This window comes from Pollachius pollachius, assembly GCF_949987615.1.
Source record: "Pollachius pollachius genome assembly, chromosome: 15".
In the NCBI taxonomy this organism is placed as follows: Eukaryota; Metazoa; Chordata; class Actinopteri; order Gadiformes; family Gadidae; genus Pollachius; species Pollachius pollachius.
The window spans coordinates 16,739,134-16,761,412 of record NC_136948.1 but is presented as its reverse complement, the minus strand read 5'-3'; the positions used below and the strand labels follow the sequence as shown (position 1 = coordinate 16,761,412).

Sequence of the window (22,279 nt, the reverse complement as noted above, 5' to 3'; positions counted from 1 at the left end):
AGGATGGGGAGAGAAAAAAAATTCACAAGCATTTTCTCTGACATCTGGGATAAGTAGGGCGACAAAAAGTTGCATAACATGAACTGCGCTATTTACACTTTTAAACACTACATACTGTTTACAAAGGTTTTGAGGACCATTAAAGGCGCAATACCGCAAAATTCCAAATGACTGGCAATAAAAGGAGCCAACCGATGTACATTAAGATAGCATCGTGGCAGAGCTTGGCGGTTGGTCAAGCACCGTTCTGATTTGATGCCAGAGCTTTCTTGGCCTGCCGAAGCATTCCTGCCACGCCGTACAGCTTCTGTGGCTCTGGTATTACACAGCAGAGAACAGACCGAGGCACTGTACGAGTGGGTAAACAGACCTCCGACTGTTATACATGCATAAAAAATATATATTTATTTCAATACAGAAATTGTTCTATATGATTCGACTATAAAGCAAAGTCAGAGAGGGGTGGTCTGAGAGAGACAGCCTCCACTGTAAGTCAATGAAGAGAAAGAGCTGAAAGGAGGGAAAAATAAAGGATGCCTGCAAACCTGTGTTTTATTAGGTTGAAATCAGCCACCCACGACACAGCACAGAATGTGCAAATATCCACTGGAGATATTCCACAGGCAGCAGTATGGTAAGAAGCACAGACCACATGCATAATTGAAGGTGCATAAACATTAAAAAAAAGTTGATGTATATCATGGGGACAGTTTCAGTTGGGAAATGGTGATCAATACAGATCAAGTATGGTGTTTTGATAGAATATTTCTTTCCATGTCTTTATATTGGCCAATACTACCCAACTAGACGCAAAGTCGGTTTGAGTTCCACAGCCATGACCACTGTCTTATTGCACATCTTCTGAGCAAACAAAATCCATCCCAGAATCACCTTCCTCTCACACCCAGGAAAGCTGCATGCGTCTAACGTCAGCAAATCACTAAACTAAGCAGCCTGACGTCTTATGCCGTTGGCGTTGCCCTGCATGTCCACCACACAATAACAAGATAGGAACGCCTTCGATAATGTGAACCCTGCTGGACACTCAATATTAATCTGGTTAATCAAACTTTGCCTTGCCTGAAAAGGATCTTGGGGGGAATTAAGAGAATACGAGACAGTATGCTTAGTTTTTGCGTTAAATGCACAAAAAATCCCTTTTAGTCTCTTTGAGCACCCGCCGCCGTCCGCCCCCCACCCACACTTACCACCCACCCTGCCTGGACCAAGCACATGCCCCCAGGTCGGCTTGGGTCCAGACCTATTCACCGGCTTCTCACCTTACTGCCACGGCGGGCGGCGGCGCCTGCCAAGCATAACATCTGGCTATGGAGGAGTGAGTAAACCTCTGCCTCAGCGACTGGGGCCAAACAATGGGCCTGTCTTTGCCCCCGACTACACCCCCCACCCCCAGTCTGTGGTTTGAGCTAGGGGGCAAGGGTGGAGCTGAAGCAGAGTTGTCTAGGTGACGGGCAGACAAACCCACACACACACACACACACACACACACACACACACACACACACACACACACACACACACACACACACACACACACACACACACACACACACACACAAGGCTTCATAACGACGAATTGTAGTTCAAGTTTAATGCCTTTCCTAACACTGTAGCAGTATGTATAAATCCACAGCAAAAGGGTTGATAACAGCAAAGGGATATGTGGATACGTGTGTGGCCTCTTGATTTTCTTCCAGAAAATCTGCATTTTACATCAATACACATTTCTTTCACGGCCGATCTCACAAGCTACTTAGTCCCAAACAATCGTGTGATTAAGATGATTTCTGAGCCATAATCCGGAAAAATCCCATTGACTATCTTGCTCTAAATCTTCCTGGGGATCATGACAACTTCTTTGAATCTATCCGACTTGGCCCCAGGGAGAAGATGCTAGATACGGTGACGATGTTCAAGCCAATTTCTTGACTTGCAGTGTATTCAATTTGGTTCTGCGATCAGCACCCAGCACGGATGCCAGACGCAAACTAGGCCTACTACAAGGATTAAATGGTAGCCTATTGGATGCCTTCGCTTTGGTCACAGTAATGGACACCCGTTTGTGTTGCCACTCCGGGGTTTATCACTGTAGACATAAACATAATAATGTGTTTTTAGTATCAACCATCTTTATTGGACCGAAAAATGACTGTTAAAAAAGACTGAATGTTTCTACTACATTTAGGCCTATGAGGTGATGCAGTGCCCTCTACATTCGGCTGCTGGAATGACGACATTTATTTTATGCTCAATGAAATGGGATAATTCATCGATGTCAAAAGACGATATTATATGTGTCATGGCATGGTATACATTGAAGGTTCCCATGAATATCACAACGTGGGCTACACAACATACAAAAACACTAACACATATGGCTACCTAAGATATAGCCTTCCTTCAAAGTGAAAATGAATCGTGTATCGACTATGGTCGATGAACTGTATTTATACAGCGCGTTTCTAACCAGTGGCCAGTCAAAGCGCTTTACAATGTTGCCTCACATTCACATCCACACACAGACGGCGGAGTCAACCATGGAAGGCGACAGTCAGCTCGTCTGGAGCAGGTAGGGTGAGGTGTCTTGCTGAGGGACACCTCGAACCTCAGCGGACCCATAATAGCTCTATGAGAGGACCGGGGGATCGAACTAGCAACCTACCGGTTACCAGCCAACCCGCTCTACCTCCTGAGCAACATGCCGTCGCTTATATGATGTGCTTTATTCGAGGACTGCCATCGACAACGTTAGCTTAGCAGCATCACGTTATATAAAAAGATGTTTGATCGTGTTGCGATACTGCGGCATTAAACGTCCAATGAGGAGAAATGGAACGTTCATTAAACCTCCAATTGGGAGACATGGAACGTTCAATGCTGTCAATCAGGTGTCTCGTGGAGCTTGATTGACATTTTACGCAGAGGGGTAAACAGTGTCATAAGCACTCGAAAGAAGGCTCGCAAAGTAGAGAAGATAAACACCCAACAGGTCCATGAATATGCTGAAAAATCCCCCCATATCATCCGCAAGGTAAATATAAATGGTGTTCCTCCTCATAATGTGGAGCCCATGGTTAATTCACGTCAGTTGCCAGTGAACGCTGTCTGTGGACACTGGACACAACGGAACTAAACGTTTATTTAATAAATATACCGTTCTACTGCTTTCCAGCACACACAAAAAATAGCAAACTCACCGAATGGCTTCATTTGAGACATCTAATGGTTGTTCGATAATAATCCCTTGCCGCTGTCACCATCAAAATAGGAATCAAAGCCGCGAGGTGTTCAAATACGGAGCCGAAGCCGAGGTCGGTGCTGCCTCAGCGATCCCTGTTCATTCCGCCGCTGTACACACACAGCGAATGATAGTGGTGTGGAAACGGTCTGACAAGTCGGTCAAAACAGCAGCAGCACCACCACGCCTCCGCCCTTAAAGGCACCGCCATCGATGCTATGAAAAAAAATATCCCCCTTCCCTCCATCTTTCTCGCTCCCTCTTTTCTCTTTATGTATGTGTAGACTATATAGGCTATTTTTGTTTTACTTAACCTTTTTATTCTATTATTTACAAGAGAGACCCGGTGGAAGCAAATGACAACAAACGTTGTATAAAGCCTTCTTATAAGTAGACCCCACTTAACTTAAAAATATTGGCATTTTAGGACCATATTACTTTGAAGTAAAACTATTTCAAGTGAAGGCATTGAGTTTTAATAATTGACCGAATCCACATCACGTAACCAAAAATAGTGGGACAATGTTCATTGGTTCCGATTTATTCAATAACATAAACAAATATGAAGGAGTAATGCTGATGCCGGATAAGGATTGTAAATAATCATTGTTTGCATTTACACATTTATATAATAAACACAAATGCAGTCAAAGAATTAGACACTTCTACAAACCCAATACAGTGGTCTGGCTGACTTAACCAGACTATCCTATTGTATAGTATTAATCTCAAATGAACCCACATGCCATTGTGAGTGACTCCACCACCACAAGGAGACGTTAAAAAAAGTCTTTGCAGCAGCATAATGTTCATTTGAGAAAAAGGAAAATATCCATGGCAAAATAATGCAACTGCTGCTCAGAGCATTCATCCAAACGACAAAGTAAAAAAAGTAAAAAAGTACCCAGAAAACCTTAGGTTTAGTAAAAATACTGTTCTAAACAAACTGTAATGTAAAAAGGTGTGAGTAATGGGTAAAAGTTATCCACCAAGTAGGTTATTTATATATTATTAGTGTCAAAGGTGAAAGAACTTGTTCATCACCATGACCGTAAAATAAATAATATATTATCTTTTATTCTCCGCAGTACACAATGTCAGACCTTTCTTGCAGTTGTTATGGTTAACATTAATGTAGTGAAATAACAGCATTTGTCAGTACAAGCAGCCAACAAAATGATGATTGTTGTGTGATCATTTTATATAATAAAGCTGGAAAATGACACTTGGATGGGAAGGCTCTCGAAATCTTGTTATGCCATACCCTTCTCTTAAAGCTCTCGTATAAAGCTGATTCTTAAAGCATTGTTCGCTGTAAATAACAGGAGTGACAGGAAATCACAGCACAAGTGGAGCCGAACAAGGTGTGGGTCAGTTTCCTGGGAGAGATGTGGCCAAGCCACGGCTGGAAAGCGTACGGATGTAATGGAGGATATTGAACAAAACAATTGTACATGCTTGCAAATGGGCACACACTCGCACAATCACAATAGCCTTGCTGGCTTCTGATTCAAACATCTTTTAATCTAAATATTTACAGAAGGCTTCTTTTTTATAATTCAAAAGGAAAACCCCCAAAATGTTTTTAATCAAATTGACATTAATTACACATGTCGCAGCTGTTTGTTTTCTTATGCGTGTCTGGGCCAAACTCTAGACAGGTAACCAAATGACTCAGGATATCCTTCATGGTCTTTTAGGAAGATCTCCTTTTACCACAAAGATACTGAAAGAGGAAGAAGGATTGGTGGTGCAGCACAGAAGCCTTGGTGCCATCATCGCCTTTACCAGAGTGGAATGTATGGCGGCTGAAGAAGCGGTCAAGGAGGGAGGATTCAAACCATTTGAGTGATGCTAGGATATGGGGACATGGCAATGTGGTAGCCACCGAGAAGGGAAACTACTTCATGCATTCCAGGTGACAAATTCTCTTCTAAGTTGCAAGAGTTATTGACTGTGTTAATCCACACTATAATGCTCCCGTCCATTTGATGGAGGGCATTCAACAATAAAGGCCTTTTAGAAAACAGAGTGGATCACACACACACAGTGCACACTTTTAGTTTACAGTAGGCCTAGAGTGAGGAAAACATGACAAAATGTGTGGAGATACCACTGATGATTGTGCGCTGAGTAGGGTTGGGCATCGAGCATCGAGCATCTATTGGAACCGGGACTAACATTCCGGTTCTCCCGGAATCGTTCAAATTTTTAAATTTCGATTCCTAGTTTCGATGCTCAGTCCGCCGACCGGAAGAAGAAGCTGCCGAAAACTAACGAAGAAGAAGCTTCCGGAGAAGCCGCGAAACTGTTTATGCTCACGTAAACATGGAAACTGTGTTGCGGCGCTCGAAAGTGTGGCTTAACTTTAATAAAATAAATGACAAGTCGGCTCGGTGCAACACTTGCAAAACGATTATATCGTGCAAAGGAGGGTGTACAACCAACATGATTAAACATCTCCGGGGTCATGGTGTAGAGATAACAGCATGCCCCGTCTTTGACGCGCTGCGCCGGCCTTCCTCCATTGCTTCATCCTCCGGATCCGACTCTCACCCTAGCACCGCACTATCGGGTAAGTAACGAATATGTTTTATGCCAACATTGAGGCAGCTAACAAGTTATACTCGACCTAAACGGTTGGTCAACTCAAATGCAAATACATGGGCTAACATTAGCCCATGTATTTTTTCATAGCCAAACGACCTGAAATTGCTACCGTTAGCCAGGCAGTTACTCCGTTCACCATAGCGCCCAAGGGAAAGATGTCGGTGCAACAAGTTGAAGAGTGCCACAGAAAGGTTACAGGCTTCATTGTAAAAAGGTTGCATCCCTTTTCAGATGTGGAATCACCAACACAACAAAAATTTCATAGAATTAAAATTCATGGAGAAGTTTAGACTATTTTATCCAGAAAGACCTCTGGTTAGCTAGCTCATTTAAAACATGTAAACTTTTTTGGCCCTGCCTCTTAAGAGAATCGGAATCGAGAATCGTTAGGAACCGGAATCGAAACGAGGAATCGGAATAGGAACCGGAATCATTCAAATTCAAACGATGCCCAACCCTAGCGCTGAGCATGGAAAGGAGGGCAGAGAGCACAGCCAGTCCAGAGCAAGCCTATCCTGATGATAGGGATTCATCATGTGGATGAGTTGCACAGCAGAAGAAATATTACATCAATATGGCAGGAAGGAAATGTATCCCTGTGGATTAGCATCAGTTAGACCAAAGATAGCTAGCTAGACACTCAACACATGACGGTGAGGAAATCAAGACTGATTCGGATGGAAGGATCGTGTTCTTGCTTTTGTTAATGCAGTTACTAAATTATTAGCTGCATACATTTCCACTATGTACTTTTTCCCTTCTAATTCACTATTCTGTCTGTTCTAACATGTTGCAGTGACTGTGACTGGATGCCTGGACTCAATTTAATATGTTTAGCTTGTATTTGCCTGTATGTCAATTATGGCACCCATTGCACTCCTGGCCATCACTGGAAGGAGGGATCCCCTACTATGTGTTTCTTCTCAAGATTTCTTCCTTGCTGATTAAGGGAGTTTTTCTTGCCCTTGTGGGGTTGGGTCAAGAGGGGTGTCATAAATATTGGGCCTGTTAAGTCCATTGAGACTGTAACGGTGATTAAGGGCTATACAAATAAAATTGAATTTAATTTAATTGAATGGAATTGAATTGAAGGATGTGCGGATAAGGGTGAGAGCTGAATAATGGGACAGAAAACAACATTCAGGATGTTTTCTGATTTAATTTATTCGGTTTGTTTTTCCTCCCATACCTGGCATTCTGACCTGGCATGGGGGAGAGGGGGCTGCTTTGCCGAGGGCCCCCCGTCATTGTCCGATAAACAGTGCAATGTGCTGGTTGGGGATATTCAGGTTTGCTTCAAAAGGATCATAAGGGGGTTAGTTTACTGGTGCTGGCACAGGCAGGCAAACGCACACATACACACAAGCATACATACTGTATATTTGATATACTTCTACCTCTACCTTTGTCCTTCAGTAACCTCTCCCTCTCAACAAACAACCACACACACACACACACACATTTGAACATTTGCACACACTTGCATAGTGCAACGTGCAGATCCATTTAGACTTTTCTTAGCTTGAGTCGCCCCTATATTTACATGAGGTAAGCAACAATGGTATGGTTATCTGTCCTACGCTCTCGACTGACCTCATCACTGACCCTATCTCTTCAAGTTATATCTTTTCCCTTCAAATCTTTTCTCACTAAACAGAGTTTATGGAAAGATCTGCAGGATGGTGCTCCATTCAGTTAGTCCTTTGATTGATATGACCTTAATTTGCTGATAGTCTCTCTCTCTCTTGTGCACGTGTATTGGTTAACACGATACTTGGTCAACAGTCTAAAGTAAACCAGGAGTTGGCTCATAAAGCATGCACTTGTGATGTTGTGTGGCCTAATTGACAGTGGCACGTAGCCAATACGTCAATAAACATGTAGGACGTCACGGAAATAAGCTTCTCTTCCCCAGCTGTGCTGTCCCGAATAACATTTTCCAATAAAAGTAGTGCGAGTACTAAAAGACAAAAAAATCTATTTTGAAGAACAATATGTTGCTGTTGTTGAAGGTATATTCTATTTCACTAAATTTGAATTAGTACAATTGGTATTACAATTTGTAATACGTTATGAGTAATTTGTTTTTTACTATATGACCTTCGAGTTACAAAACCAAGTGGTCAACACTTTTGAAACTGTAACTTGAATGCTAAGGCCAAAGATATGGAATCCAACTCACCTCACTCCCCGTGTTTCAAACAGGGAGACACAACGCTAAGCATGGCCCTGAATCAACCCTCTCTGGCGTAACATATCTCTGAGGGTTAGCCAGAGGTAGCCAGGAACTAGCCTATGGACATAGCTTATTGGCATGAGACACTAACAGGGGCTGAGCGAAACAAAAGCTTCTCCAAATAGCACAGTACAGCACTGCTGGCAGGTATTCCATCTGCAACTGGTTTTACCTCTCTGCCCCAAGCGGAGGTATTTGATTCTAGATCCCTTTCCAAAGCCACTGCAGCAATCTTTAAAGGGCGGTTCTCCAGTCTGATTGCCTCCTTATAGTTAACCAGAGAGCATTCCTGGGATGGTTACATAACATCATATGTGCTGATGTGCCACTGACCGAGCCAGAGAATTCATCGTCAAAAAAGGAAAAAGTGTGGGAGTGAAAAGATTTACTAATCGACTTTCAGACTGTAGCGGGGTTTTTTTCTCACTACTACATTTGTCATTCTTACGTCTCTTAAGCTACTTCACAACCTTTTTGTTTTACTTTTTACTATTTCACTTTTGTTTCCCATCCCAGGTCAATGTTTGAAATATAAATAAACTCCAATGTTCTTCTTACTTTCATCACGCTTGTTTCTCTGTTTGTTTCCCTCCTCTCCAGGCATGACAGCCGAGCTTGTACACTCTGTGGGCTTAAGCTAACCAGAGTTCATTCTTTTTATACCATGCAGTTAGTGAGAGGAGTTAAGCGCCATGTGCCCTCTTCAGACCAGAGACTGTCTCAGAACCTGGCCTGTAGCCCCGTGCCTCTGACCAAATACAGCTAAGATGGAGGAGAAGGAACGGAGGCAGGATAAAGAGTGACAAATGTGGACTCGAGCAGCATTGTCCCATGAAGGCAAGCAGACATCAACACTACAAACTTTATGGAAAGGCGACGTTGGTGGAATTCAATTTGTTTCATATTGTCGACATCTTATGATCACTTCCCAATGACACGTATTTTGTGGTTTCATTGTGGATATTGACCATCTGTAGAATGTTGCTCTCAGTGATTAGCTTGAGGTGACTTAGCTCCCATGAGTTAGTTGCATTTATCGCGATTATTGAGACCGATGTGTGTGAGAAAGTTACAGTGTGCATGCATGTTCTCTCTTTACTGCTGTTGTACACCAATATGTGAGTTCATACTAAGAAGAAACACAAACATACAATAATAATTGCCAATGCAGCAGCAAGCGGAATGGCTGAATGGACCTGTAGCAGTGTGCATGCTACACTCTACCTGGATGCCGTTATGTGGTCAGAGCTGGTGGTTTTGAAAGCCAGTTTATTGTAAGGTTTGCAGACAATGATATATGACCATAATGCTCAATGTTGCCATTCAGGAGATTTCCCTGAGTGTGTGTGTTGATGGTTGGTTTAACCTGTGCACATGGATTTATCAATGCACCTGCAAACAGGTGTGAAGTCTCACCCAGCCCCAGAGTCCAATAAGTCTGACTTGGGCCGGGTATATCATCTACACACGCCACAGTATCTTATGCCACAATGACTTTAAATAATTTTCTGCCTAAAATAACGTGGAACGGGTGGGAACGGATTCCTTGTACATGTCACTTTTTTTGGCCTATAATGTGGTTGCTCTAGCGAAACAATATCTGAAGACATGCATGATCACCTATGTGAGGATTTAATTATGTAGAACTGTTTGTAGAAATAAATTGTCAGTTTATTATTACTGAAAACAGAGTGTGCTTACTACTTAATACAATTTGGTGTGCTTACTTGTAATTATAATATCTATCTTATATTTACTTTTGCATTGTTCGGGATTCCATTCAGAGGGTCACTGCCTCACATAAATACACTTGCAGTGCGTGTCTTGAAAGATCTGTACCCATTGGTACAGAAATAAAACCAAATCATTTCTGAAGAAATGATGCACTCCACCTCATACTTGATCAACTGCCTGCAATTGCTGACAGAAAAACAAACATTTCTTCAAAGACTCTATATGTCACTCCTTCCACCTCATCCCACAATCCGGCCCAAAATATCCATTGTTATTTATAATTAATTTCTAAACACCGCTTAGATGCATATACAGTATTTCAGGAATGCAGGAACCGTCCATTATGCCTGGGCCTAGCTAGTTGTTTTGTCAACCCCTCCCCTCCCAACCTCTCGCGCTAAGCTTCAGAGCTAAGCACAAAGCCAAAGCCCCAAAAGAATTCCCTCGGACTCAGCCATGGACCAGAACACTGAGTTTGTTGAGTGAGAAGGGTTGTAAAATGAACCGTAAAAACGGCCATTGCCTCCAATGCTAGTGATGGCCTGAGATAGACCCAGCTCATTAAATCATTGAATCATGTAGTTGTATTGAAAGTGCTATTATATTAAAGTGATTTGTGATATGATTATGTTCCTGTGTCAACATCACGGCTCTGCATATCCTGATCGGGCGCACACACACACGCACGCAAGCACACCGCACACACACATACAAAAAGAGCATATACAGGCGTTCCTTTTACCACATAGTAACATGAAAAAAACACCCCCCCACACACACACTGGTCACAGTGCACAAAGCAGGCAGGCCTGTGGCAGAGTGTGCTGACTAGACAACCTGGATGACAAACTCCCTCTGTCGCCATTTAACCAACCAACCAATAACCACCGTGGCAAAACAAGTCCCTGGCGGACATAACTCTGTTACACACCACCAAAACTAACACTGGCTTGCGCATCGTTTGTATGCACTAATATCAGAAAAGAACATTAGTAATTTCCCCAGTAGGACTACGTTTAACTGTTGACGTGTGGGAAATACAGATGTTACTAAGGTCATGTGTTCCCATGGAAAGGTGATAGAGGGAACCATTGCGTGTGTGTGTGTGTGTTACTATTATGAAGTACCTCACGCTACAGTTCTCAAACAGTCGAAGACAGTCTCTCTTGTTAGGACTTTGGTTAAAGACGTATCGCAGCCACTAAGCACAGACACACACTGGAGCACAGACACACACACACATACATACACACACACGCACACACACACACACATACACACACACACTTGCAATGGAATCTATCTAACCTCAATCACCAAGCCACTGAGAAGCGGCTGGTTATCTAAGTGTCTTCCCGTACTCTGTAATAATGGCCAGGCCAGATGAAAACCACACAGGGATTAAAGAAGAGGGCCCAAACTCCTCTTCATAAGGAATTGATTAGGCTCAAACATCAAAAGAGTATACTGTTCACTGCTTGATGGACCAGGCCGTACTGTGTGTGTACATGCATGCACATGGGAGCATACACACACACACGCATGCATACAAGTGGAAAGCTGACGCGTGTGCGCGCGTGTGTGTGTATGTGCTACAGTGTTTGCATGGTTCATGTTGTGTTAGCTTGTTATTATCATCCCGAACAGACAAACCCGCATCTGAACCGTCCGTTAAAAAACGATATTGTGTACACTGCAAGCTAGTTTCTGCCTACACTCACACACAGCCATGCCTAAATACCACAGATGCTAATCACGTCGTATATTTGACTAAGAGGCAGTTCCTTACTCAGAGACTTAAGTGTCAAATCAAGTCTTGGCAAAGAGCACTGAAAAAACAAGTTTATTTTGTACTGTGCTATCGGTGTTGTCATTATTTTTGAGTTTTGAAGTTATGAAGTTCTCATCACAAGTGTGGTACATGATGATGACTAATAATTATATGAAAATTTGTATTTTCTAGTATTGTGATTAAGGTTATGAATTACAATACACAGTCTGTACCTGTGTGAAACTGGGTATCAATTATAAAACACACTGAATGATTCAGGTATTCTTAATCTCTCCACCATCACCTGTCCTCCTCCTTATGAAGAATGGCTGCAGATAACCAGGATAGCATACCACCATAAACATCACGGTAAAAAACACCTGTTGTGGGCTACCACACCCTGTGCCCACCTCATATTGATGTGGTCTTGCAAATCTGTCGTTCTTGAAACTAAATCACGATTTGTGAAAATCCATTGCATAAAATCCATAATAGTACAAAAAAGAAAATCTAAACAAGCCATACGCCAAGACCAGGGCCGTGTTTACGGCATGTTTTCCGTAGTGCATCTCAAGGGAACAGATTGAATTAGTCTTTGTAGTGCCACTGTACATGGAGTTATAGTTCATTTTTTTGAATTTGAAGGATATAAAGTATGCATAAAGTGAAACATGATAGTCATGGAAATCGTTGAAGATCACAAATAACTACAGTATGAAAACAAGATCACCCATTACCGGTAGAACGGGTTATTTCCTACGAATTTACTCAAATGGAAAGAGTTTTAAATCAGAAAGCAAAAGTATATAGTGAAAGAGAAAGTATGTCTTATATTACAGCAACTGCAGTTGTTTTCAGTGTAAAAGCATGTCACCCTTCAGTATGTTCTATAAAACATTTTATTATCCCTTTTTGGCTTTCATTTCTTTAAATTATGGGTGAAATGTTAGTTGACTTGAAAATATGATATTTTGGAGGTTTTCTACAGTGATTAACTGTACACACAGATTTTAAGTATTTTGAGATGGGATGCCTTATGATAGAGTCCCTGATTCCAGTCAACTGATATTGACACTAATGGACAAGAAGGATTAATTCATATTTTGGTTCACCCATCCCCCACACAGTGCTAGCGTCCCAAAAAAAGTTTCCACACCGTGGGGAATGTGGGGCTTGTGCATGATAGACCATGTGGAGAGACCTCCACAAATCACACATCACTTTAAACTCATGCGCCTTCCAGGGCAACGCTTCTCCTCACATGGGCATGCTCCTCTGTAGTAGCGACGGCTGTTTAGGTTATCCTGATAAGCTATGTGTGGAATTTCCCCTTCTAATTCGATAAATTATGAAAATGTTTGCGTAGTGCAGCAACAAGGCTTGAGGGCATCAGGCGACACATGGAGAGAAGAGTAGCTGGTTCAAAAGATCTTATATGCTTTGTGAGATGTGAAAAACACAGAATTATTATTGTCATATATGGACCATTGTTCTTTTAAATTTTGAATTACATTTCATATTTTGTTTACGTTTCACATATTCAAATCAAGGACCTGACCTCTTTTCAATTATGAAAACCACACAGCCATCCACAACAAACCACATCCGCACACACATATACATATGTGGGCAATATAGTTTGAGCCACACACTCGTATAAGTCTTATTATATGCATTTGCATGTAATTTCCCTCACACTTAAATCAAATGATCCACTTTGAGGCACAAAGGTAAGACCGCACACAAGCATACACTACAACCATTTCACATAAACAAAACACACACGCACACACACACACACACACACAGGAAAATATAAAAAAACATGCACCATTCCAAAAAAGTAACACTGGTTAAAACATATACTTACTGGAAGATTGAGTTAGGCCTCCTGGTAGGTTATATTTTGGCTGCTATCATACTTCAGGTTGAATACCAGAAACAGTGGGGAACGCACTGAAATGAAAGAGAGAGGGGACAACACAGTGAGGGCAACACACAAAATAGCAATTTGGTAAAATAACAGATCACTCTGCACTATAGAGGCAAAGGTGGATTTATGTTATTTTTTCCCATAGTTTTGTATCAATCCTAGGGGAGAAGTATGTCATATAAATATAATGATAAAACCTACCCATTACATAACCCCTAATTACCTTTGCGGCCATCACTCTATGACATTTTCTACAGAGGGATTCCAGACCTATTAGACATGAATCATGACGAGTGTCATCAAAATGGTGCCAGACCAAAGGGGTCCAAAGAAGGAAAGATGAAAACGGCTGCCTGAATGATTACAGGGTCGAGGGTGGGGAGGTTGTGGTGATTGCAGGCTGGCAACTGACTCTACAAGACTCTACATCCTTGAAAAGGTCATGGCACAATCAACAAATACTTTCGCTCAAGTACTGTTCAACTGTTACAAGTACATTTTTGAGATACTAAAATGTTCAGGTGCTTACTGTACGCCTACTGAACCTACTGGTTAATTATATAAGGGAACTTGTATTATTATACTCCAAAGCAAATTTTCTGCTTCAAACTTAATCTACCACAAAGTACTGGTTTTACTAAAAGGCTTCATCATGATAAGCTACACACAATTTTTTATTTAAAAATGATTAACAATGGTATATAGCAAGAGGCAGAACTGGGTGACCTCATGGGTGATTGACACATGAGGTCATGAAGAGGTCAGGATGGGGATGCTAATAAGGTATGTTTACTTGAACACATTGACATACTAAATCAAGTATTCAAATATGTTTGCCAGTGTAGAAAGTTTAATTAAATCTTTACTTTCCCCGCTACAAACCTAGGGTGACCAGACGTTTTCTGGGGACACAACCCTGTGGTGGCCTGCCATTTGCTGGAGCTTGGGGCATTTCCCGTCCTTGTTTAAAAAAATGTAATTAAATATGAATGTTTTTTTATTGCAAGGGTTCTAGCTTGCTCATAAATATAATGTTTTAGACAGTTGGTAATTAGCTTCAATTGTATTTGATAGCCTGTGAAAACTTGCTTTCACAACTTGTTCAATATTCTTCCCCAACTTGTTTTTGTGCCTCATCAATGTTTGTTCCCTTTTTCCTCTGAATATTAATCTAAATGGCACAAGAGGTTGCACCTGTTTACATTATGAGTAAGCATTATTGACTTTGCATGCGTGGGAAGTGCCTGGAGTGCTTTGAGCTCTTTAGTCAGGCTCAATGACTCTATGAGTCACTATCTGTCACTGAACCTGCTATGACCTTGTCTTGCTGGAAGCTATTCAAACACCTGAGTCCTATTAATAAACACAAACCAGAAATAATGTGACTTCCTTAAATAAGCTTACTGACTGTCAAACACTTTCTACAAGAACCAACATGCATGTAAACAAACACACACACGCACACACACACAGGCACGCGCTGACAAATGCATGCACAAGCTTGCGCACACACAGGTGTTACACAGACACATCCACTTGCATGTACAGAAACGCACACACACCCACGTGCTTATGCACAGACGTGCACAATGCATGAGTTTACTGACTGTTGAACACACTTTCTACAAGGATAGATCTTCAGCATATGAATATAAACACACACACACAGCCTGTTTGTGGGATTAGTCTATTGGAACGTTTTCCCACTTTTTTTCAAATTCTAATTCGAGCTTCAAATCCGTGCAATTTCAGTGCGCAACCCCTACCACAAAAACGGTCTCTCGGGGCCACGTGACCCGCCTCCTAGCAACACCGTCCAACAAAACAACCTTGCTGCTGATTCAAACCTAACATGGTTAACATTAGCAACAGCAATTCGACTGTTTATTACCCAAATCTCTAATCCGATGGCCGGCATGGCAGAAAAAGGAACGGTGAAAGAGACGATACAGATATTTGCTCGTGTGAAACCCACCCGGGAGGAAACAAGTAAGGTAAGTCGGCCAACGTGGTCGATAGTTTGAAACACCAGAGCTGAGGAAACACCTCAACCTCTACAAATACAGTCAAAACACGTCAACAATCCATGACGGTAACACTTTTGACCTTATATTGGTTAATGGACTGCATTGATATAGCGGCTTTCTAACCAGTGGCCACTCAAAGCGCATTACAATATTGCCTCACATTCACCCATCCACACACCGACGACGAAGTCAACCCTGCAGGGCGACAGCCAGCTCGTCTGGAGCAGGTAGGGTGAGGTGTCTTGCTGAGGGACACCTCGACACTCTAGACGCTAGGAGGACCCGGGGATCGAACCAGCAACCTTCTGGTCAACCCGCTCTACCTCCCCACATGCCGCCCCCCTTAATAACGTTTAGGTCACTGCATGCCTTCAATTGTTACGCTCACTGTGTTCAGTGTCCAGAAGTCCTGGGGATGCACAGCAGGTGGGCGCCCTGAGGCGGTAACGTCCCCCCTGTTATGGTGTACCTCTTACCGTTAGCGTCAGGTCCTGACGACAACATATCAGATCTGATGCCGGTGATTCAGATGGCATCCGGCGGACACTGTAAAAAAAAAAAAAAACATAGGGCGGGGGATCTTAAACATATGTTTCCAGGCCAAACATGACAGATAGGAGGATTCAATAATGCCCAACCTCGTCTCCGCCGTTAGGGGTGAAGTGAAAGCGTATTGATTCTGCCTTCTGTCGTTTGTTTTCTTACTCCCAGAGGAATGGTTTGGGCTCTATTGAGTGGAGTTAATTTAAGGGCTTGTCTGTCTATCTAGTGCACTCAATGCAACTTTTCATTCACTTTATTTAGTTATATTACAAATGTATTCTTTTTTTTTTGTATGTATGTATAAATAGTTCTGAAAGTAGTCTATGTCCACGAACATCCAGCCCTGTGCCAAGGTCTATTGGCTACCATATTTCGGCTAGTTGAGGTTGCAGTAATATATAGCCGCATGGCCACCATGCAATAGCACCCACAATAGAATACACTTTTCTTCATTCTTCGGTCAACAAGAATCTATCTATACTCCCAGACTGTTATTTGAGCCTGCGCTTTTACACACCACAGATACACACAAAAACATACACATGCACTATTTCCACATGCATGCATTCCTTGCTGCAATACAATTCATCCACAGCCTCACCACTTTGCAAAAGTAGAATTAATGATGTCTGTTCACTGCTAAATAAACATCCATATGGTGCACATTCTCCGAATAGGATTAAATCAACGTTATTCAGGCATGCATATCGTGTCATAACAGCATCATCTAACAACTACTTTATACTGCTCATTTGAAATGGTCTTGCGTACCATACAAAACAAATGATTTGCGTTTGGATACATTGTTTAAGAGGGAAAAGCATTACGTAAACATGGCTTTACAGTCCCTCCAGAAAAATGCGGCGTGTTTTTGTGATTGTTGCGGCCAAAAATCCTTGGTTATGCGGCACGTTTTCTTAAAAAATGCGATGAAATTGCGGGAAAATGCGGGAACTTGCGAAAAATGCAGCTTTTCGATGACGTTGACGTCGCGTAATTACATCACTTCATAACGTTCCCATGGCAACAGGGTGAAATGGCTGCTCTTGTGTGAAGTAAACGCAACATTTTTCAACTTTCTGCTAAGATATATGTGACTTTTTTAAAACAAAAATGCGGGGATTATGAAATCATGCAAGCCCCACATATTTTGCGCGGAAATCGGCAATTTGTGCATTGAAACTGCGGCATATTTGAAAAAATGCGGCCCCCGCAAGAATATGCGGACTTTGGCTGATTATGCTTTGAATTATGCGATCGCATAATCGCGTTTTTCTGGAGGGACTGGCTTTAGTCCCTATGTTTGACTGTTCTCTCTGGCTCCCTCAGGTGTACTCTGTGAACAATGACGAGGCAGCAGGTGCTTCTGTGGAATTTGTGGTGCCCAAAGACCTGGGAGACGGTTACGTTAACAACAAACTGGAGAACTACAAATTTAGGTCAGTTTTGTTTTGTTGTGGTCTACTCGCTCTCTCTCCAAATATAGCTTGGTGAAACGCAGACTCCAAGTTAAGTTTGCCAAAATTGGATGACACAAAAAAGGAAAGACACAGCTTTGAAAAAATAAGTTGGGTGGTTATGGACACGTTTTCGCCCAAAGGAAGGGGGTGTGTAGCAAACTAAAATGGTAGTGGTTGCGTAAGTACTCTTTCCCATGAATAATTCATCCAGCGAGCCTGTCATAGAGAGGCCAGAACATCTGTTGGAGGCTGGTGGTGAACACTGCAGACGTTCACTGGGCAGGGCCCCTGCCACACAGCCCTACGTTCACACAGCGAGGAAGTCAGACGCAGTGGACACAGAGGGCCCTCGGAAAAGCCACAGGCCCTTTAAAAATAGTCAGCCGGAGGTTCCCGTGTGTCCCTATGCTATCGAAAATAAAATGTCCACATTTAACAATTTCCTACTTCCCTCCGTCTTCTCATCTTCTTCTGTGGTGGAATAATACATTGCAGGGTGTGACTGGCCTTTAAGGGCACAATGACTAAAGTGTTCCTCTCCCACTTAGGAGTGGCAATGAAGCGCTGCTCTGTGTTCTTGTTCCGTGGTTAATGCTGTTTGACATTGGAGCTGAACCAGCAACATTTGTTTCAGTTAAACATTATGGTCATAGTTCACAAAGTAAAATGATTGGAGTAGGCTATATGTCATTTTCTCCATGGAATCGAGGGAAGTCCGTTAAAGAGAACCCAACCCCAACAACACACCTGTTTGAATCAGGGGACTCCCTTTAGTTCAAACACATGCAATTTCCGTGCATGACATCTGATTGGCTGAAATGGTTACCTGCAGGAGGATGCTTTTATTCTAAATACCTATCCTCGGCTTATTGAAACTGTATTGAAGGGGCGTGTCACAGGGGACCCCTACCCCAGAGCAAAAAATGTCCTATTAGCATGTTTTAAAGGCGCGGTCAGAGAGGCTGGGTTCTCCTTTAAATGATACTCGCCTCTTAAACAACTTATTTTATATGGTTATTTAGTGAGTTACTTTGTAGGGGCTATGGCTTGATTCGGTTTCACATCTAGACTTGAATGCCTATAGTCGGAAAAAACATAAGATGGCATGTGGTCTCAAATTGTGATGTTAACCCTTTAGGGGTTCAAACCATACTATTGTATGAGTTACCCGTTATTTGCCGTTTATTGCTTCGGGTTACATCGATCAAACATTATGGTTCCCCCCCCCTCCATCATTGTATTAACTGGGAGTGTATTGGTCAAGAGCAAGCAGAATCCTGGACGGCATCTTCCCTGAATGAAAAGAAAACTATTTTTTTCTTAAATTTGGTAGTCGGTGGGGTCCAGCTCAAACAAGGGGTTTGGTTTGGCTTTAATTGGTTGGCTACAATGAAGTAGTGAATTATTATAAGGAACTACTCACAAATACATTAAACAGTCAAGTCAGTTCAGTTGGACATGTGTGTGATTTTTATTTGTCATCTAGGTTCCGGAGGGTGTTCGATCAAACTGTTGGTCAAGAGGAGATCTTTGAAACCATTGCTCAGCCAGTGGCAGACAGGTAACGTTGGGATGTCTTTTGTTTTTCATTCGATTTGTACCTCAATGTGCATTTGCCCACAAACCTCTCTATCTCTGACTCATAAAATGTAATACTAATGGTTAGAAGCGGGGCAGACCCATATCCAGTGGTCCTCTGTCAGTGGTGGCCTAGGGCAAGGCCACACATATTGTACAGGCCTGCCTGGTTGATGGGAAGACAGTAAAGCTTGAGCTTACTGTAAAGTGGAAATGGAAGGAGTCAGAGATTTTATTGTTTTTGGCCCCCGCTTTCGACAGTTAAAACCACTAAGTGGACTGGGCATGCGTCTGGGGTGGCACACTCTGACATCTCGTCTCAGTACAGCTGCTGCTTACCGGGTTAGGCAATGGGGCACCACATGCTGTGTGCTAGTCCTAGTAAACAGTCTTGTGCTGTAGCTCAACAGGTCCAGCTTATGGTTTCTACCCATGCTTGTCGTGATTCAACAGCGCCGTATGGACTAGTTGAATCAGCCCAGTGAAACATCTGGGGGTGGGAGGTGCCTTTTGAACCTCAAGTACCCTTCCCACCAGTTACTAACCCCAAACTCAGGAAAAGTGTGTTCTTTGTTTATACTTTTTGAACAATCAAATACTGACCATCCACAAGGCCTCACTGTGGCACCATGGCACCGTTTAATGTTGCAAGATTTTCATGGTTTGACCGCAGTTCACACTTGGTTTCCACTCGGTTTCCACTCCCATCCCAGCGAAAAGAACTGTAGTGGTGCTTGACAAAGGTTTGCCCCTGCCCAGAGGCTAGTCTAAATTAAGACCTACTTCTGAAAGGGAGAAACACAGCTGAGAAGACGGGGGAATTTAACTTGTAATTTCCTGTGATCAAATGGTGCTTTTGATTGTCCCATGTTTTTCTCTTCCCCCCCCCCCCACCCCCCTCGTCACTATATGGAATTTTTGCATCAGACCCCACAGACTATATGCACTATCATTGTTATTATGCGATATATATATATATATATAAACATAGTGAGATGTTTCTAAATCAACTGTTTTAGGAGGATTAGGATTACTTTGACCTAACTCAGTCTTGTTTGCTATCTTATGATCTCTGTGATCTTTGCAAAGTCAGCCTTCTTTGAACAGGCAAGGCAACCTCTTTGTTGTAGCAGATGGTTCACATGACAACCTGTAGTCACAGTTTAGCATTGTCATTGATCATGATCTTGTGGTTCTTTTATTTTGACTACGTTGTCCATAGCCCTGAAGGGGTACAGGTGTTTTATGCCGTCAGGAAGATGCGAGAGAAGAGATAGTTTAACATTACTTCATTACATGTCAGGTCCTTGCATCCTTTTGAAGGATGTAGGTTTACATAGGGCAGAAGTAATCTAGCCTTGATTATCCAAAGCACGGACATAGTTATTCTGGGTGTTCAGATCCTGTTTCCTACTGCAATGTTTCTTTCAAAGAATATGAAAGCAATAGGCCTGTCCCCCAGGCCTTGTGTCCTTGCCGCAAAGGGTTTTGAGATTTTCAAAGGCATTTTAGTTTGTGTTTACATTCAGCAAAATTATACAAGAAGCAGTACTGGTTTCCCGTCATTCCCGTTTGATTTCATGGTGTAATTCGGCCTTTGTTGATATTGGAATTGTACCAATGACGGTAGCAAATGTGGGTTGCAGTTATCAAACGAGAATCTAAATTGGATTGACAGACAATGATTTTTTCCTAAAGCCCCCGTTGTCAAGAAACATTCAGAGTCTAGTCAGTAATCATTTTTAATAACAGCATTTTGACTGCCATGGTATCAGCCGTCTGTGGAGGCAGAAAGTCGTCTGTTCACTTTGGTGTAACCAACATTACGCCCGTCAGCTCGTAATGTTGGAAAAACATAGATATAGATATTACATAGATGTATCAATAGATAAAAAATGGAGGTCAGAAAGGGTTCCACTTACCGCCTTGCGTCCCCCCAAACCTATTCAACAACCTCCCCAGATAATGCTAGATTGTAGAATTAGCCTAAATTGCAATCCTTTCTTCACACATTGGCTGAATCTGGAGTGTGACTGGAATCAATGTCTGGGAAATTTCGGAAAAGGAACATGTGGGACCTTCAATTCTGTGCATATTGAGGTCAGGGCTTTCTCTTACAAGCAATATTGGCCAACCAAGGTTGTTGTCACAACAACCTTTTGAGACTTTTCAAACTTTTGTTTTATTTGACTCCTACCAGAAAAACTTTTAGGCTGGACTTGTATGCCTCCACCACACACGCACACACACACACCGCACACACAACCGATAATTCTTGAAACCAAAAATCTGCTCCGGTACCCTTGACCAAGCGTTTTCCAGTCTCCAGGAAGGCTGATGTGTAAACAGGAACAAGCATTAGGAAACGCCCATGCCCGAGCAGCCCATGTCCAGGCCGCATCATTAGCGTTGACATTAAAGCTAAACACTGACTCCGTGGCTACTCCACTGGCACTGCGAGCCACCGCCGTGACTCATGGCGCGGATTAAGTGACTGTCAGGCGGGCTGTCCAAGTCAGGAAAACACGCCTTTTTATCAAATCTGACAGGAGTTTTTTGGTTTCCCTGCTACACTCGTACAAGCGGGGTGTGGAATAGCATAGCGCAGAATAAGGGAAAGCCACGCACCGCTCCACTACTGGGTTGGTTTGTCCACGTTGCATTAGATATTACTGGAGCCCTGGATTGTGTGTGTGTGTGTGTGTGTGTGTGTGTGTGTGTGTGTGTGTGTGTGTGTGTGTGTGTGTGAGGTCATGAAAAATACGAGGAGATGATATCTGTTTGATTGAAATTGTCGAGAGAGAGAAACAAGCGGGGATTCTCCCCTTTACATTTTAGGGCATTTATCAGACAGTTCACACACACAATCACACACCAGCCATGCAACGCGACATCCAGCTTGTCAGAAGCAGTTAGGACGAGCTGAGAATCAAACTAGCAACCCTCAGGTTATGGGTTACCTCACTCTACCTCCTGAGCAAGGCCGACCCCTTTCAATGAAGATAGGCTACCTTAAAGCGGCCAATCTCGCTTCTCAGGCAGCAACACCAGCCCACATTGGTAACACAATGGTTCTACAATATGTTTCTCCTATGACATCTAGTGTGGTATTGTGTTGCTCACCTCTC

At 42.6% G+C, this 22,279-nt stretch overlaps 2 protein-coding genes across 4 annotated transcripts in view; one reads left to right on the top strand and one right to left on the bottom strand.

Moving 5' to 3' along the window:
• Positions 1-3,370, bottom strand: part of daam2 (dishevelled associated activator of morphogenesis 2) — a 76,221-nt gene extending 72,851 nt beyond the window's left edge. For all 3 annotated transcript variants that reach the window (XR_013812491.1, XM_079752916.1, XM_079752918.1), the window contains exon 1: positions 3,219-3,370. The gene's annotated coding sequence lies outside the window, so the exon portion shown is untranslated. The remainder of the gene's footprint in view (positions 1-3,218) is intronic.
• Positions 3,371-15,450: 12,080 nt separating this feature from the next.
• kif6 (kinesin family member 6) overlaps positions 15,451-22,279 on the top strand; it is a gene marked incomplete at both ends in the record, with an annotated part of 56,607 nt that continues 49,778 nt past the window's right edge. Inside the window, 3 exons of the mRNA XM_079752295.1 lie at positions 15,451-15,537; positions 17,443-17,552; positions 19,060-19,134. Coding sequence (XP_079608421.1) covers positions 15,451-15,537; positions 17,443-17,552; positions 19,060-19,134 — 272 coding nt within the window. The remainder of the gene's footprint in view (positions 15,538-17,442; positions 17,553-19,059; positions 19,135-22,279) is intronic.